This window comes from Salvelinus alpinus, chromosome 1, assembly GCF_045679555.1.
Source record: "Salvelinus alpinus chromosome 1, SLU_Salpinus.1, whole genome shotgun sequence".
Taxonomy (NCBI): Eukaryota; Metazoa; Chordata; class Actinopteri; order Salmoniformes; family Salmonidae; genus Salvelinus; species Salvelinus alpinus.
Genome location: NC_092086.1, coordinates 56,097,243 through 56,116,323, shown reverse-complemented (window position 1 = coordinate 56,116,323; position 19,081 = coordinate 56,097,243). Strand labels below are relative to the sequence as shown.

Sequence of the window (19,081 nt, the reverse complement as noted above, 5' to 3'; positions counted from 1 at the left end):
CCAACTTTGTTCTTCTCTGCAGGCATAACTTCTTGGCAGATGCGGATGGCCTCTCCTCGCACATCTTCATTCTCCACCTCTGGCAAGCCGTAGAGTCTCAGGTTCCATCTTCTTGTGTATTGTTCCAGATCAGTGAGACGTCTATGGTATACATTGTTATTCTTATCCACCTTTTCCACACATTTTTCAACTTTTGCCACTCTCGTTTTCACATCCTCGATTTCACCACATGCAAACTCCACAGTCTTTTTCAAGCCTTCGATAACCATGGTGTTCGCGCCAACCCTTTTCCCAATGGCGTCAGACCTGGAGTTGATGAGTAAGGAGAGGGTAGCCACGATGTCAGAGTTCATGTTGGGTTTTTTGGAGGGTGGAGGTTTGCACGGAGTAACCGGTAAAGAGGGGAATTCGTCCTCCTCAACAGCATTTGAAAGCATGATATTATCCATAGAGCAAGCGTAGTTATGGCAGTTGTCTATAAGCACGTTTCTCTCTTGTTGATTAGCAATAGAGCGGCTAACTTCTTTCTTTCTTTTTTTGTCACGACTTTGCATGGACATGCCGAAATAAATTATCCAATTATTATTCCAGTAACAGGAAAGGTCTTATATCTTGAACAAATAAAAATAGTAATGACTGTAAACTTGTTTTTTTTCACAATCTTTCTGAAGTTAGGTACGGAGCTCTGTAAAAAAGCGTCTGTTCAAACCGCCATCTTGGCACCTCAACTCAAGTATGAATGCCCTGACTTCTGAAGTGGCCATAACACCGTAAATGCTAAACAGCCAATGCAGATGTCAGATTGACCATGCAGCACCTTTAATCATCACCAATGTTTATATATTTCTTAATTCCATTCTTTTACTTTTAGGTTTGTGAGTATCGTGTGCAGTGATTGTTGTGAATTGTTAGATATTACTGCACTGTTGGAGCTAGAAACACAAGCCTTTCGCTACACTCGCAATAACATCTGCTAAACATGTGTATGCAACCAGTCAAACTTGATTTGATTTGAATCCATTCCCAAGTCAGTGTATGATGCCGCATTCACGTGAGAGTGGGAACTAGGAAACTCGGAAATGTCCGACTTACTAATTGGTTGTAGTTATACACGTCCCGCGTTCAACCAGTTAGCAAGTCGAGAAAACTGCAGATTTTCCTAGAAAATACATCATGTCATGATTCCAAAGCTATATGATATTACAGAGAACAAGTTCATTATCTCACATCTCAGAAAATATTTGTAATCATGTACTTGTTGTTAACGAAATTCATGCTAATGTTCGGTTTTTGAGCTAGCGCCCAATTGACTCCCATTCACTCCTTGAAGGAGAGCTCTCCTTGTCCCAGAATCGCATAGAATGCACCATGCGGCCCATTGACGACGCATGGGCAAAGTACACAATGGGTGTTAATACGATTGCCATCTCATCAAAAGTATCTCCACAGACAAAAGGGGAAAGGGGTTAGTATCTCTGGTCCAGCCAGAGTCCACCGATGAACCTAACCACAGAAAATTATGAGAATATGTGGTTTTCGGTGATGGCTTTATGGGATAGCTAGCAACTTGTAAACAATTACCCATTCCTATAAGTGAGTACTATTTTAAAAGTAATGTTAAATAATAAACATTGGCTATTAAGCCAATTATATTATATGAGAGTTGCCTCCCGTTTAAGTTTATTGTGATGGTAATGACATTTGTTTTTGATGATAATTGTTAGGTGGAGGTCGCTAGCTACAGTGGTATCAAAGATTTTTTATAAATAAATCAAGATGGACCAGAGCCTGTCAATTCCAATGGGAGCAAATGAATCAGTGGAAAGAGCAATGAGGTATGAGGTGGGCAGAGCCAAGCACGAGCCTATTGGCGCATTCTAGCATTTATTTGCCTATTAACCGTTAGGGAACACCTACTCTTAAATGTAATAACTCAATTCGCCCTTGCACCCTTTCTAAACAACGCAAATTTGTAAAACTTTGGCAACGGGTAAAGTCTACAAAACGCAGTCCACTCTGTTTGTTACACATTTTTGTTTTGGAAATAGAAAACTGTTTGGAGATCAAATGTTTCAGTGATGAGAAAATTTGCAGAATGTCAGCAGAAATTGATCTCGCTCCATCTTCTCCAACAGCAGGCCAATGGGCTTCCTTTCATCGCCATATTTGGTAGTGAGTGGAAACGGCAACCGGATGCTTGACATTTATACGTCAATTAAATATCTAGCTCATTGTTCGTCGGGGGACAGTTATGCGACTGCTCATGCTCTCAAAATGTCGGCGCCAGGAAAAGACACATTTCCCGAGGTGAGCAGGAGGAATGGAGGAGGATAAAAGAGGAAGAAGAGGTGGAAGAGAATGAGGAAAGCAGAGGTTGGATATGAATCTGAGGAAGATGGCGATACAAATGGAGACGGGCGTCGAAGAAGATTGGTCTCAAGTGAAAACAGAGTGAGACCTGGAGGAGATTGGTGTCAAGTGAAAACAGAGTGAGACCTGGAGGAGATTGGTGTCAAGTGCAAACAGTGAGTTCTTGAGGTAAAATGGAAGTGAATGAGGGTGAGTTAAGTGAGGTGGAAGGTGTGGTGAAGAGCTCGGACCCCGAGCCTGGCATCAATGGACATGATATAGAAGAATCTGGTCCAGTATAAGTGACATTTTTGGAGAAAGTGGATCCTTGGCTTTTGGTGGATCCATTTGTGGTTTCAGGGTGGATGGGAAAGGAGTTGGGTGCAGTTGAATCAGTGAAGGTAACCTGTAGTGGACTTATGATATTTGTTTGTGTTTCTTCTGACCAGAGGGAGCGGGTGCTCCGTGTCACGCAACTTGGGTCAAAATCTGTTTTTTGCTTTGCTCTTGGGAACAGGGCACCGATGAAATTAGTGATTTCTGGGGTAGCGTTAAGTGTGAAGGTGGAGAAATAGAAGTTGAAGATGTTGTGATGGTGTTTGTGATGCCTGCCGTTTGGTGCAAAGCAGACCCGGTGGTGAGCGTGGTGAAATAGAGAGATTCACTGTCAGTCCTTTTGAGTTTTGAGTCAGTCTTTACCCGAAAAAGTCATGTTAGGATATCCAGTACATTCGGAAAGTATTCAAACCCCTTCCCCTTTTCCACATTTTGTTATGTTACATAGCCTTATTATAACATTTATTTAAAAAAAATACATTCCCCTGATCACTATACACACAATACCCTATAATTACAAAGCCTTAAAAAAAATGGAAATATAATATTTACATAAGTATTTCAGACCCTTTACTCAGTACTTTGTTTAAGCACCTTTAGCAGCAATTACAGCCTTGAGTCTTCTTGGGTATGATGCTACAAGCTTGGCACACCTGTTTTGGGGAGTTTCTCCCATTCTTCTCTGCAGATCCTCTCAAGCTCTGTCAGGTTGGATTGGGAGCGTCGCTGCACAGCTATTTTCAGGTCTCTTCAGAGATGTTCAATCGGGTTCAAGTCCAGACTCTGGTTGGGCCACTCAAGACATTCAGAGACCTGTCCCGAAGCCACTCCTGTGTTGTCTTGGTTGTGTGCTTAAGTCATTGTCCTGTTGGATGGTGAACCTTCACCCCAGTCTGAGGTCCTGAGCGCTCTGGAGCAGGTTTTCATCAAGGATCTCTCTGTACTTTGCTTCGTTCATATTTCCCTTGATTCTGACTAGTCTCCCAGTCCCTGCCACTGAAAAACATTCCCACAGCATGCCACCACCATGCTTCACCGTGGGATGGTGCCAGGTTTCCTCCGGACATGACGCTTGGCATTCAGGTCAAAGAGTTCAATCTTAGTTTCATCAGACCAGAGAATCTTGTTTCTCATGGTCTGAGAGTCCTTTAGGCAAATTCCAAGTGGGCTGTCATGTGGAGCTCTGTCAGAGTGACCATCGGGTTCTTGGTCACCTCCCTGACCAAGGCCCTTCTCCCCCGATTGCTCAGTTTGGCCGGGCGGCCAGCTCTAGGAAGAGATTTGGTGGTTCAAAACGTCTTCCATTTAAGAATGATGGAGGCCACTGTGTTATTTGGAACCTTCAATGATGCAGAAATGTTTTGGTACCCTTCCCCAGATCTGTGCCTCAGCACAATCTTGTCTCGGAGCTCTACGGACAATTCCTTCGACTTCATGGCTTAATTTTTGCTCTGACATGCACTGTCAACTGTGGTACCTTATGTAGACAGGTGTGTGCTTTTCCAAATCATGTCTAATCAATTGAATTTACCACAGGTGGACTCCAATCAAGTTGTAAAAATATTTCAAGGATGATCAATGGAAACAGGATGCACCTGAGCTCAATTTCGAGTCTCATCGCAAAGGGTCTGAATACTTATGTAAATAAGTAATAATATTTTTTTTTTAACCTGTTTTGGCTTTGTCATTGTGGGGTATTCTGTGTAGATTGATGATGAAAATGTTTTATTTACTCCATTTTAGAATAAGGGAAAGGGTCTGAATACTTTCCAAATGCACTGTATCAGTTCTTGTTAGAGCTTTTGTGCCGAATCCACTGCGCTGTTTATTGTCATGTCGCTGCAGTGTATCGATGGGAGATTCTAAGATGTGGGAAGTGTACAGGAGGGCATGGGATAGAGGATTGTGTAGTTTTGGTGGATAAAATTGTGTGTGTCAACTGTTGCTGGGGATCGGAAGTGTCAGGTATGAGAGAAGCAGGTTATGGTGGCTAGAGTCTGAGTAGTGCAGAAGGTGTCATATGCTGAGGCAGTAAAGAAAGTAGAGGAGGATGGGTCAAGGGTGAGGATCCCTGTGAGTAGTAGATCTGTGCCAGCACAGAGGGATAAGCCAACGAGTGATTTATGCTTCAGTAAGGTTGGCTTCTTAGTGTTCATTGCAATGGTTATCAACTGTAGAAATGGAACATAAATCCCAGAAAATAGATGTGGTGGCAGCTGCAGAGAGGTATTTGGGTATACGAGATTTAACTTCAGAAGAGTTACAGGATGTGTTGAGTGGTGGTGTCCCGTCCTCCCAGGCCGGTGGCATAGTGCTGAAGCAGGAAGGGTCAAAGTAGTGGAATGGGGTTGTGGGTTTTTAATGAGTGTAGGGTTAGTTGGAACTGTGTTTTTTTAGTATTCTTTTTTTATATCACAAAGTATAATGGATTTATATTATAGTACTGTTGGGGGCGGTAATGCAACATATTGAATGCTAGCCGCCGTTAAACCCCAAAGAAGAAGAACGGCTCACTGTTCTATCTGTGGTGGCATCTTCAATCTTGCCTAGCCGCTCTGCAAGCTAGCTTGACTTACTATAAAGTTAGAGAAACAAGTTGAGGAAAACATATTTTGTTATGTTACTGGTCTGTGCAGCCTATATGGCTGCAGCATGCACATAAAATCAATACTTATTTTGTTCATTAAACAGACAAGATACAGTCAACACATGCAATTTAAAAAAAATATTTATACACATACAGTGGGGAGAACAAGTATTTGATACACTGACAATTTTGCAGGTTTTCCTACTTACAAAGCATGTAGAGGTCTGTCATTTTTATCATAGGTACACTTCAACTGTGAGAGACGGAATCTAAAACAAAAATCCAGAAAATCACATTGTATGATTTTTAAGTAATTAATTTGCATTTTATTGCATGACATAAGTATTTGATACATCAGAAAAGCAGAACTGAATATTTGGTACAGAAACCTTAGTTTGCAATTACAGAGATCATACGTTTCCTGTAGTTCTTGACCAGGTTTGCACACACTGCAGCAGGGATTTTGGCCCACTCCTCCATACAGACCTTCTCCAGATCCTTCAGGTTTCGGGGCTGTCGCTGGGCAATACGGACTTTCGGCTCCCTCCAAAGATTTTCTATTGGGTTCAGGTCTGGAGACTGGCTAGGCCACTCCAGGACCTTGAGATGCTTCTTACGGAGCCACTCCTTAGTTGCCCTGGCTGTGTGTTTCGGGTCGTTGTCATGCTGGAAGACCCAGCCACGACCCATCTTCAATGCTCTTACTGAGGGAAGGAGGTTGTTGGTCAAGATCTCGCGATACATGGCCCCATCCATCCTCCCCTCAATACGGTGCAGTCGTCCTGTCCCCTTTGCAGAAAAGCATCCCCAAAGAATGATGTTTCCACCTCCATGCTTCACGGTTGGGATGGTGTTCTTGGGGTTGTACTCATCCTTCTATTCCTCCAAACACGGCGAGTGGAGTTTAGAGCAAAAAGCTCTATTTTTGTCTCATCAGACCACATGACCTTCTCCCATTCCTCCTCTGGATCATCCAGATGGTCATTGGCAAACTTCAGACGGGCCTGGACATGCGCTGGCTTGAGCAGGGGGACCTTGCGTGCGCTGCAGGATTTTAATCCATGACGGCGTAGTGTGTTACTAATGGTTTTCTTTGAGACTGTGGTCCCAGCTCTCTTCAGGTCATTGACCAGGTCCTGCCGTGTAGTTCTGGGCTGATCCCTCACATTCCTCATGATCATTGATGCCCCACGAGGTGAGATCTTGCATGGAGCCCCAGACCGAGGGTGATTGACCGTCATCTTGAACTTCTTCCATTTTCTAATAATTGTGCCAACAGTTGTTGCCTTCTCACCAAGCTGCTTGGCTATTGTCCTGTAGCCCATCCCAGCCTTGTACAGGTCTACAATTTATCCCTGATGTCCTTACACAGCTCTCTGGTCTTGGCCATTGTGGAGAGGTTGGAGTCTGTTTGATTGAGTGTGTGGACAGGTGTCTTTTATACAGGTAACGAGTTCAAACAGGTGCAGTTAATACAGGTAATGAGTGGAGAACAGGAGGGCTTCTTAAAGAAAAACTAACAGGTCTGTGAGAGCCGGAATTCTTACTGGTTGGTAGGTGATCAAATACTTATGTCATGCAATAAAATGCAAATTAATTACTTAAAAATCATACAATGTGATTTTCTGGATTTTTGTTTTAGATTCCGTCTCTCACAGTTGAAGTGTACCTATGATAAAAATGACAGACCTCTACATGCTTTGTAAGTAGGAAAACCTGCAAAATCGGCAGTGTATCAAATACTTGTTCTCCCCACTGTATATATATATATATACTGCACACACACACACACACACACACACACACTACCATTCAAAAGTTTGGGGTCACTTTGAAATTTCCTTGTTTTCCATGAAAACATACATGAAATTAGTTTCAGAATCAATAGGAAATATAGTCAAGACGTTGACAAAATTATAAATAATGATTTTTAAATGAAATAATAATTGTGTCCTTCAAGCTTTGCTTTCATCAAAGAATCCTTCATTTGCAGCAATTACAGCCTTGCAGACCTTTGGCATTCTAGTTGTCAATGTGTTGAGGTAATCTGAAGAGATTTCACCTCATGCTTCCTGAAGCACCTCCTGAAACACCTCCCACAAATTGGATTGGCTTGATGGGCACTTCTTACGTACCATACGGTCAAGCTGCTCCCACAACAGCTCAATAGGGTTGAGATCCGGTGACTGTGCTGGCCACTCCATTATAGACAGAATACCAGCTGACTGCTTCTTCCCTAAATAGTTATTGCATAGTTTGGAGCTGTGCTTTGGGTCATTGTCCTGTTGGAGGAAATTGGCTCCAGTTAAGTGCCGTCCACAGGGTATGGCATGGCGTTGCAAAATGGAGTGATAGCCTTCCTTCCTCAAGATCCCTTTCACCCTGTACAAATCTACCACTTTGCCACCACCAAAGCACCACCAGACCATCACATTGCCTCCACCATGCTTGACAGATGGCGTCATTTTCATTTTTTCTGCGTCTCACGAATGTTCTTCTTTGTGATCCGAACACCTCAAACTTAGATACGTCTGTCCATAACACGTTTTTTCAATCTTCCTCTGTCCAGTGTCTGTGTTCTTTTGCCCATCTTAATCTTTTATTTTTATTGACCAGTCTGAGATATGGCTTTTTCTTTGCAACTCTGCCTAGCAGGCCAGCATCCCGGAGTCGCCTCTTCACGGTTGACGTTGAGACTGGTGTTTTGCGGGTACTATTTAATGAAGCTACCAGTTGAGGACTTGTGAGGCGTCTGTTTCTCAAACTAGACACTCTAATGTACTTGTACTCTTGCTCAGTTGTGCACCAGGGCATCCCACTCCTCTTTCTATTCTAGTTAGAGCCAGTTTGCGCTGTTCTGTGAAGGGAGTAGTACACAGCGTTGTACGAGATCTTCAGTTTCTTGTCAATTTCTCGCATGGAATAGCCTTTAAATATTTTGTCTTGCCCATTCACCCTCTGAATAGCATACATACATAATCAAATTCTCAATTGTCTTAAGGCATAAAAATCCTTCTTTAACCTGTCTCTTCCCCTTCATCTACACTGATTGAAGTGGATTCAACAGGTGGCATCAATAAAGGATCATAGCTTTCACTTGTATTCACCTGGTCAGTCTATGTCATGGAAAGATAGGAGTTCCTAATGTTTTGTACACGCGGTGTATATTTTATAGCAGGCTAAGAACATAATGAAATAAAACAGAATAAAATACAAATAATATTTTTCAACATGTGGAACCGCTGTCATATAAAAAAAGGGGTATTTTGAAACAGAGCCCAAGGCAAGCCTGTGGTTTTATGATCCTCGTTTCATCTCCTTTCTACCCTCACTCTGCTTCGTTAGGGAGCAGGCATAGGCTCAAACATTGAGTGTCTTCATCATGATACCGATTCAAAAATAATAGCAATCTATTTTTCCCAAAAGCATTTGAGTCTCATGAACATATTTAACAACCTCTGTGGGCCTATCCGCTCGATCAAGCAAAAAATAATAGGCCTACAGTTGATTTAGGCTACATTATCGCATGCTAAATATTTCTGATCAGTGATAGATGAGAAAACAAATAGATTGAGCTATACTACCTCCACTTATTTGCTCAGACAGAGAATGAGCTAAATATAGGCTACAGACAGAGATTCAGTTCAACAAAATCATATTGATTGATTAAGACAGGCTTTTAGTTGGCAGTAGGCTATAGGCCTGGGCTAAGCGACTGAAGAGAAATAAATAATTAACTTGTTACGGTAGCCTGCATAACATGCTGGCAAAAAGTTCTGATCACTGCTAATAAATGAGCCAACCGGACCAGATGATCATGAGCAGCACTCGCCTCCATTTAGCTAACATTTCCACAGCCTAATTGTAGCCTAACCCAGGGGTTCCCAAACTTCTTCGCTCGGGCACCCATTCCAGCATTCGGGAACGTCCCGCGCCCCCCTCCCACATCTATTTATATGGGCACAAGCACTGTTCATGACACAAACTGTTCACACACACCTCTTGTTGGTGGAGAGAATTTTGAAGGTTTAAAGCTTCTTTCCTGCAATTCTCCACATTTTGTCATGGGGTGCAAAGAAAATGTTGCAGTTTTAAAGCAAATGTTCTTGCAATTCTATACATTTTGCCATGTTTAATGTGTATTCAAGTGATATTTGAGTGACAGAAAAATTACAACAATATCTATGTGCTAAAAAAAACTGAATAAAAAATGGGTTAGTTGATCTGGACACTTCTGACAAGTTATAAATAGCTGTCTAGAGTATGCAATGACTAAACATGACAAGAGGAAAACTGATTATGCACTACCCAATTTTGAAATTGCACCTTGTATATTCTACTATTACAACTTTCAAGAGTAAGTTGAAAGCAGACCTGAGTTCCTAAAGCCAGACCCCCGTGCTCCACCTGCCGACCCCACAGTTTGGGAACCACTAGCCTAACCAATGTCCAAACTGAGATTTGGTGAAAAGAAAAATCTGTCATTGATTGGTGCTGAAATACACGAGTGGACTATTGTTTCAATCAAATGCATTAACCATTTTCTGTACATTTGAGTGTTTTGTCCTTCATGTGATTGAATCAAATTCTGTTCTTTACATGCTTACTGACAAAAGCAATCTAAAAGGTTGAGAAATACACTGCAGGCTTTACTGAGGCTGACAAGCAAACTATTAGCCTACCACACAGTAAGAACCTTTGTGGACTCCATTTAAATCATATCTGTTATAATTCCATGTTGCAGAATCGCAAATAATAATGAGGAAGGTACAAGGGCATGAAATAATGGCAAACAACAGAGCATATGTCATATGCTGCAAAAACACTTATGTACTCACTGCTGCTCATTGACGCACAATAATCCTTCGCTAGATGTAAAATGGAGTGACCAAGACTCCCTCATTGACATATTTATTATTTTAGCTTAGATTAATTCAGACTGGTTTGAGGCAGAAATGGGGTTCAGCAGACAATGTCACCTAAGTGTAATATTTCTGAATGTTATGGGCAGCCAGTGGAGGCTGCTGAGGGGAGGACGGCTCATAATAATCGCTGGAATAGAGTAAATGGAATGGTATCAAACACGTTTGTTTGATACAATTAAATTACAGCCATTACACTCCATTCTAGTCATTATTAGGCTATGAGCCGTCCTCCCCTCAACAGCCTCCACTGATGGCAAAAGTAGCCAGTCTACTTTAGATCTATTCCATTACCCTTTGCAGGCGGAATCCGCCTATCTGATGTAAGACAATGAAGCCATAGGCAGAACTTGACCGCAATCATGACTAGGTCGTTTGGCGGAAATAAAAGTATAGGCTTTTTAAAAACTTTTACAGATGAGCCCTGATTTACATCAATTACAGAAAATACACATCAATATAAATACAAAATGCAAGCAGAAAAAAAACAGCCATAAAAAACAAACGTTCATCAGTAATAAGGTCCTCAATCAGCTTTCTGAATTGCCCTAGAGCAAGGGGGGGCAAAGCACTTCAATCCGGCTTGTGAGACATAGAAAAAAATATTAAAAAATAACACTTTTTTTCTCCCTAATTTCATGGTATCCAATTGGTAGTTACAGAGCACGATGGGACAAGGAAATCTTGGCCTGCCAAACCCTCTCCTAACCCGGACAACGCTGTGCCAATTGTGCGCCGCCTCATGGGTCTCCCAGTCACGGCCAGCTGTGACACAGCCTGGGATCGAACCTGTGCCACTCGAGAGGCCCCTGCAAATAGATTTTAACAAACAATTGGTCCCTCCAAAAATGCGGCCCTCCGTTGAATTTCAAAATCCAGCCAAAAAGTTTGCCCGCCCCTGTCCTAGAGGCACCGAAAATGTAAGAACATTTTGAAGTTTGTTCCACAAATAAGGTGCAAGAAAACTACGCTAATTTAGGCTACCTAGAAGAGACCAAAGGAATTTCCAGAGTTAGCCATCCCTGAGACTGGGTGTGGTAACTGGTATGTCTAAGTTAGTATGATGTTAGGTACAGTGGAACTTTTGTAAAAGGGCTTTATAAATGAAAACAGCAATGCATCAAAGCTCGTGACATCGACAAGGGCCAATCAACTTCTCTGGTAAAAAAAAAAAAACTTTGGCCTACATAGGCCTATATAAAAAATAGTTGGCAAGATGCTAAAGTTGGCGGAAAAACTTATTGGTTTGAAAGCTATGCCTATCAGCAATCCACGGATCATTGGGCAAGACTCCGTGATGACGTACGTCGTAATGAAACACGTCACGATGTGAAGCCTATGGGCATTATGCCGCGTTCAGGTGCTAGTTGGAACTAGGAAACTCTGACATTTCCGATTTACTAATTGAACCCGGGATGTGTATAACTGCAACCTAGGACATGAACGAATCTTCCCAGACAGTCCTTTTGTTTGTCCTCGCATGAACTTGGCTATGTGTGGCATGCCTTGGCAGACGCGAAAATCTTCAGATAACATGAGATAACTGCATAGTCATATTCGTCTTGTCTGTAAATCATTAGACCTACAAAGAAAACAATTTTTGTTAAAGTCGTAAATATGTTCCATTGACTTACCGCAACAGTCCTCAAAAAGCAGCCGAAGTTGTCTCAGACATTCGGCCACTGCGCGGAGTCTTGACACTGTCCATGTTATATCGTAGTATTTCATCCTACGAATACCACTACCGTTTTGACACGGGATCAGTGTGGTGTTCATTCCCGGTAAATGAGAATCATTCTCTCCCTGTTCAGTGGGCGTATGTTTTACACCACACGGCTGGCGCATATTCAACTCCAACAAAGACATTTCTAGCTGTCAAATTCCATATAGGCACGCAACACAAAACAATTTGGCAAACTTTGGCTAACGCGCATTAAAATAGCCTAGCTCAAAATGTGGTAGGCTATATTGATTAAAATCAAAAACATTCCTTCCATTTCATGCAATGTAGAACAAAATCCATTCGGAAATCAATCAATTTCCCTCAGAGGTGTGTAATGGTCAGTTTGGATAGGCAGTGTCCTTGGCGCATCCTAGCCCAGAGTCCACTCAGCCGTTATCGGTTGTCTCATATCCTCCGACTGGTATCCTCAATCTCTTTGAGAAGTAAAACCGTGTCATAGAACAATGTTTTCAGGTCTATCAACTAGGGTTTTCCCTCCCTACGTACAGTCTTGTTCCGCTAGGCATCTTGTCCAACCACATTCCTACTGTATGTCGCAACATTCTTTTCGTCATCTCGACCCTGGTTTTTCAGATTTTTTTAAACGTTTGATTTATAAACCACTTGAAAATAACACATTTGGGACACAAGGCCTATCAAGGTTAAATTTTCGCGGGCCACCACACTGGGAGCAAAATAACTGTTTTATAGAGCACACATGAAGCAAAGTAAGCCTAGCCTAGGTCTAATCCAGATATGTCTTATTCCCATTTGGCATCTAAAGGCACTCGCACATCTGAGCAATCTTATTTGCAGGTGCATGGCAACAATTGAACAAGATGAAGGAAAAAGGAAACCGCACACTGCTCTTGATAGTATCACTGATATTTAATAAGCTTTTTAAAAAATGATTTAGAAATCCCTGATTTTAGGCTTCCATTTTTAGTAACTTTCTGGTAAGTAGAATGCATGGAGATCCTATAGTTAGTTATTTTTAAATATTGGTTAAAGTTTGTTCACTGAGTTATGGCACATGTAAAAAGGAACTCTGCAATTGTTGCACAGAATAAGAGGGGGGATGGCAATTTGTCACCCAACAACCCTATAATCACAGACAGACAGACAAATAACTTTGATACGGTTTCAGTGGTGCAACATCTAGCCAAATAGAGAAATCTCTAATTTGACCATGTGGAGGAATAGAGACCACAATTATCGTTACTCTTTTTTAACCAAATATTTTATTATTTGGTATGAGGTTACAAAAACGCTGTTATGACAGACAATGTAATCTCTTAGACTACTATGAGTGAATCTCAACTGAATCTTAATATCTCACATGGCTCCTCCTCAACCACAAAAGTGTGAGGCGTCTACTGCGGTCTCTGTGGCCGCTCCCGCCTGTGACCCTCGTATAACTCTGTGTGAAGGCAACAAGGCGTTAGTCTGGAAACAAACCAGAGGTGGCAGGTGGGGGAAAGGAGTACTCCACTGCTATGAACAGCTCTACTGTAACTCAATGGCCATGGACTGACAGGGGAGGAGGATAGGGGTGAATCCTAACATCTACTTAAGTTGAATTTTCACTCGTAGTGATGCATTGATGCTGCAATAGTCTATGTGCTGGGGGGCTAGGGTCAGTCTGTTATATCTGGTGTAATTCTCCTGTCTTATCTGGTATCCTGTGTGAATTTAAGTATGCTCCCTCTAATACTCTCTCTCTCTCTCTCTCTCTCTCTCTCTCTCGCCCCTCCCAGAGAACCTGAGGCCTAGGATCATGCCTTAAGACTACCTGGCTTGATGACTCCTGGCTGTCCCCAGTCCACCTGGTCATGCTGCTGCTCCAGTTTCAACTGTTCTGCCAGCGGCTATGGAACCCTGACCTGTTCACCGGACGTGCTACCTTGTCCCGGACCTACTGTTTTCGACTCTCTCTCTCTCTCCCGCACCTGCTGTCTCGACCTCTCAATGCTCAGCTATGAAAAGCCAACTGACATTTACTCCTGAGGTACTGACCTGTTGCACCCTCTACAACCACTATGATTATTATTTGACCCTGTTGGTCATCTATGAACGTTTGAACATCTTGAAGAACAATCTGGCCTTAAAATGGCCATGTACTCTTATAATCTCCACCCGGCACAGCCAGAAGAGGACTGGCCACCCATCAGAGCCTGGTTCCGCTCTAGGTTTCTTCCTAGGTTCCTGCCTTTCTAGGGAGTTTCTCCTAGCCACCGTGCTTCTACATCTGCATTGCTTGTTGTTTGAGATTTTAGGCTGGGTTTCTGTATAGCACTTTCTGACATCTGCTGATGTAAAAAGGGCTTTATAAATACATTTGATTGATTGAATTAAGAGATTAGGAAGATTTGATTTAAGTGGAAGTTAGGATTCTACCCATAGTTATTAACTTTAAGAGCTGTTGGTTTCTAAAAAGACGTACTCCACTGCTATAAAGAGCACTACTGTAACTCAATGGTTAGGGTCTGACAGGGAGGGCGGGTAGCCAAGTCATTCACTTTGGGAGCTGTTGCTTTTTTAATTACTACTGTATTGGTATTAATCTCATATGTCATAGGATAGGACTTTGAGCTCCTTGGTGAGGTTTTCGTAAAACGATGGGACTCGTTTGCGAAGCAGCACACACAACTTTCAAGCATACATCTCTAATTGATGCAAAAGATGTCAGGTCTACCTATAGTTTGAAAATGAACAAATGAAAAAGGTCATCTTAAAGCCGTATCCAAAAGCATGCAGATGCTTGTCTTTTCCAGTCCTTTCAGAAAGACTGGTACAGTACACTGGTATAGTACATGCACACATGTTAATTAATTAACAATTAATAAATGATTTATAAATTCTAGGGGTCACAAGGTCTACTCAGGTCAGTTGTGAACTTTGGCATGATGAACTAGGCTATAAGGCACTTGAGGCATGGTAGTGACCAATCAGAAACAAAGTTCCAGTTCACAGGCCAATCACTTCACTGAAATGTAATAGACAGTCCAACCAGATCACTGTTGACATACAGATCCCACCCTGTATTTAGGTCAAGTAAATGCAGCAAAAAAATGTGAGTCTAACATATTTCTGAAATGAAAAAGTAAATGGAATATTTTTTCCCCGAAAAGAATGCAACCGATCCCTTTTTTTAACTTGTTCTCTTTGGTTAAAAAATGAAACAAAAACAGGCGCCCATGTACTATACATTCTGTCGCTGCAATGATGCCAAGAAAGGGGGCTAAAACATAAAAAATAAACCCATGGTGGTTCTTAATCTTCAGCGTTTCTCTCTATCTATCCTCAATCACCAATCCCATCCCCTTCCTCTCCACCCATTCCCCTCTCATAGTTCGTCCCGTGTGGCTGTGCTGTCCAGAGGTGACTGGAGTACGTCAGAGTTCTGGGCCTCGCTGCTGATCTCCGCCTGCTCCTGTGTCTTCCCCGAGCGGGCCCGGTCCCAGTCCGTACGCACCTTCTCGTTGTCCCACACCACGGAGGTCTCTGTGTCGCTGATGTAGCCCGCGTCTCCTGTGTAGTGAGTGGGGAACACTAGCAGAGGCTCGGCCGAGAAGGCCTTCAGGTCTCGCTCCTCAAACTGCTCCATGTAGTCCGAGCTGGAGAGAGAGGTAAGAGAGAGAAGAGATAAAGATGTCAAGGGAAACATTGAAAAGAGAAATAGGTGAAAAGGGGTGAATCTCAAGTCTTTTCTCAAGTATCTTCTCTCCTCGCTACCTCCTTAAAACGTGAAGGGGGGTGAGGGGAGCTTCGGAAGAGAATATCTTTCTCCTCTAATGCTCCCTTCGTTTGCTGCACTTTGAAAAGGAGGCGAGAAGAGAGGACTCAAGGAATCCAGGAAAATACTTTTGAGATTTACCCGAAAAGACAGGCGACAGAAAGACAAAGAGAGAAAGCGTGCGACAGAGAGGGGTAAACTTACACAGGGTGCTTATTGAACATGACAGGGAGGAACTCATCTACGGGTAATATCCTCTTCAACGGCTCTGCCCTCAGCAGCTTCTGGGCTCCTTGTAATGACATCATATAGCCCAGCGTCCAATAGGAGTAGTCGGCCTCCACCAGGTTGTGTATATTGGGCACGGACTTCTCAGGGCGGTCCACCTGCATCCTCTTCCTGCCGATATAACTGGGAGGAAGAACAGTTGGGGAAAAGAGGAAGTTGAAGAAGTTGAAGTTTACACCACATGGGAAGGGTAGACAGTAAGTGCTGAGTCAGCAAGCTAGAACGGGGGTTCTTAACTCTTTTAAAATGACTTCTAACATTACAATTAACACTTAAGAACTAACCAAATACTGTATCATGTGTCTGAGGGATCGGCCAGCGACATCCCAGGGACCAATGCCGGTCCCCGGACCAGAGGTTGAGAATCACTGATCTATAATAGAGGATATCCAGTGTGTATAGTGGATGATGTACAGTCTATGGAACACCTACATCAGGTGCCAGTCTTGCCCCTGGCTCTCCACTTCAGTCATCAGAACACAACAGTAATTGAATGTATATCTATGAGTGGAACAGTCTATGGAACACTCACATCAGGTCCCAGTCTAGACCCTGGCTCTCCACTTCACTCATCAGGTTCATCAGGCGTCGCTTGAAGAAGACCTCGAAACGCAGATCGTCCTCGATCACCAGGGAACTCTTTAGACCCCGCTCTGCGATCTGAACACACACAGAGATAGACAGAGAGAAAACAGCGACCGTCACATTCAGAGGACGCAAAGAAACGGATGTACACTCTATCTATACCTGAGAGTGGCAGTCAGAGGTGTGTTCCAGGGTTGGGCTCAATTCAGAATTTTGGAATTGACTCCATATTCAACTCATCAGTTAAAAAAAAATTAAATAAATATGGATTCAAAAAAACATACAATATACTTGCAGTGAAGCTGCTCAACAACTACACACCAGTCATCCAACAGATTCCCATTCAGAGCGACACACAGAAGTATCCAGGGTCAATGCCCTGCTCAAGGGCATGTCGACAGATCTCCCACAAGGCCAAAAACGGGGACCCGAACCCTCCAAGATCCCCCCACAGTTCCCCAATAGCTGCCCCTCAACCATCCGAGACCCCTCCCACAGCCCCCCCTGTGGGAGGGGTCTGTAATTAATTCCATTTCCCACCCCAAAAAAAACCCCTAATGCACCAACAACCAAGAAAATTAACTAAAGAGAAAAAAGACAAAGGAAAACAGAAAACAACAATACAAAAAACAAAGGACATCAAGGACAACTAAAATCACAACAGCAAGGACAACTGTATATGTTTGAGTGCATGTCTGGCACTATTTACATGTGTGTGTGTCCGTGTGTATTTGAATGAGTGTGTGTATATACATGTGTACAAACACCTGCAAGGCATCAGCCTCAAGCAAACCAGAATTATCTGTAAAAACATTGCCCCTCAGAGTCATTCAAACGTACCTTTTATTATGTTTTATTTTGACTTTATTTTTTATAATTTTATCTTAGAATGATGGTCAATCTGCCGCCCAGCAACTTCACTCCCACTTGTCTCCAATTCCACATCCCAACCGTCAGCTTCCCTCAGACCATCCCACCTATCTCTGCTGGCCACCCTCTTAGGATTTCTACGCAACATACACTACCGTTCATACACTACCAGGTCACTTAGAAATGTCCTTGTTCTTGAAAGAAAAGCAATTTTTTGGGCCATTAAAATAACATCAAATTGATCAGAAATACAGTGTAGATGACTATTGTAGCTGGAAACAGCAGATTTTCTATGGAATATCTACATAGGCGCACAGAGGCCCATTTTCAGCAACCATCACTCCTGTGTTCCAATGGCACGTTGTGTAAGCTAATCCAAGTTTATCATTTAAGAGGCGAATTGATCATTAGAAAACCCTTTTGCAATTATGTTAGCAGAGCTGAAAACTGTTGTGCTGACTAAAGAAGAAATAAAACTGGCCTTCTTTAGACTAGTTGAGTATCTGGAGCATCAGCATTTTGGGGTTCGATTACAGGCTCAAAATGGCCAGGAACAAAGAACTTTCTTCTGAAACTCATCAGTCTATTCTAGTTCTCAGAAATTAAGGCTATTTCATGCGAGAAATTGCCAAGAAACTGAAGATCTGGTACTACTCCCTTCACAGAACAGCGCAAATTGGCTCTAACCAGAATATAAAGAGGAGTGGGAGGCCCTGGTGCACAACTGAGCAAGAGGACAAGTACATTAGAGTGTCTAGTTTGAGAAACAGACGCCTCACAAGTCCTCAACTGGCAGCTTCATTAAATAGAACCCGCAAAACACAAGCCTTGGGGTTTTTCCAGACTGAAAGGAATTAATAGCCTCAAAGTTCTTCGTCTGTAATTTGACCTTCGCACTGATCTTTCTGTACATTTGTTAATTTTCCATTTTTGTATTATTTGGAAAGAATTCCTTCCCGTAATCTTCATTCAGTGGGAGAGGATGAGACGGAAATGAGAACATCTGCTTAAAATATTTAGCTTCCTCTTTTAAAATATAATTTGGAGAATCATTGATGACTCCGTCTTCAGTAACGAGTTTCTGCAAGTTATTTTTGTTAGCGTTCCTGTGTTGGAGATTCAGGAAGAATTTTGTGCATTTTTCTCCATATTCCATCCAGTTTGCTTTATTTTTGTAATAGATTACATTAGATCGTTCTTGAATAAGTCCCTCTACTTCTTTTTGTTTTTCCTCTAACTTATTTTGTATTTCTGTAGTATTGTTTTTATTGCTATCTACCTGTACTATTAGTTCATTTATTTACCTTGTTAGTCCTGTCTCTTTAGCCAGAAACGGCCTATTTATTATTGACTTGAATGACCGCTGAAGGTACATTTAAAAGGTATCCCAAACAATAATGTGATTTGTTGAACCTATATTATACTGGAAACATTCAGTTATAAATGATTTTGTCTTAGTTAAAAATATGTAGTTCTCCAGTAAACTTTGATTAAATATCCCCGTCCACGTGGAAATTCTATTAAGTTATGTGAAAGCCAATTAGATGATGATCCTATCGCATTCTGTCTCCTATCAAAGCTTTTTTAACCTTTTTGCAAGAGTGAAAGAGACATGAAAATAATGAAGACGACTAGCTTGATTAAGTCTCTCCCATGTATATCTCACTAGGTCTGGGTTTTTTAGT

At 42.2% G+C, this 19,081-nt stretch overlaps 1 protein-coding gene and 1 long non-coding RNA gene across 3 annotated transcripts in view; one reads left to right on the top strand and one right to left on the bottom strand.

The window, feature by feature from the left end:
* The first annotated feature begins 2,026 nt into the window (after nt 1–2,026).
* LOC139581329 (uncharacterized) lies at nt 2,027–15,177 on the top strand. 2 transcript variants are annotated; one of them, XR_011676206.1, is made up of 2 exons: nt 2,027–2,525; nt 13,675–15,177. It is a non-coding gene; the product is annotated as an uncharacterized lncRNA (long non-coding RNA). The 2 variants fall into 2 exon arrangements; XR_011676205.1 differs by having other exon boundaries at nt 2,027–2,538.
* The window catches only part of LOC139581136 (procollagen galactosyltransferase 1-like), a 32,578-nt gene continuing 26,632 nt past the window's right edge, over nt 13,136–19,081 (bottom strand). Inside the window, exons 10-12 of the mRNA XM_071410597.1 lie at nt 16,474–16,601; nt 15,858–16,064; nt 13,136–15,534 (exon numbers count right to left, since the gene is read on the bottom strand). Of these exons, the coding sequence (XP_071266698.1) occupies nt 15,264–15,534; nt 15,858–16,064; nt 16,474–16,601 (606 nt within the window). The 3' untranslated portion in view covers nt 13,136–15,263. The remainder of the gene's footprint in view (nt 15,535–15,857; nt 16,065–16,473; nt 16,602–19,081) is intronic.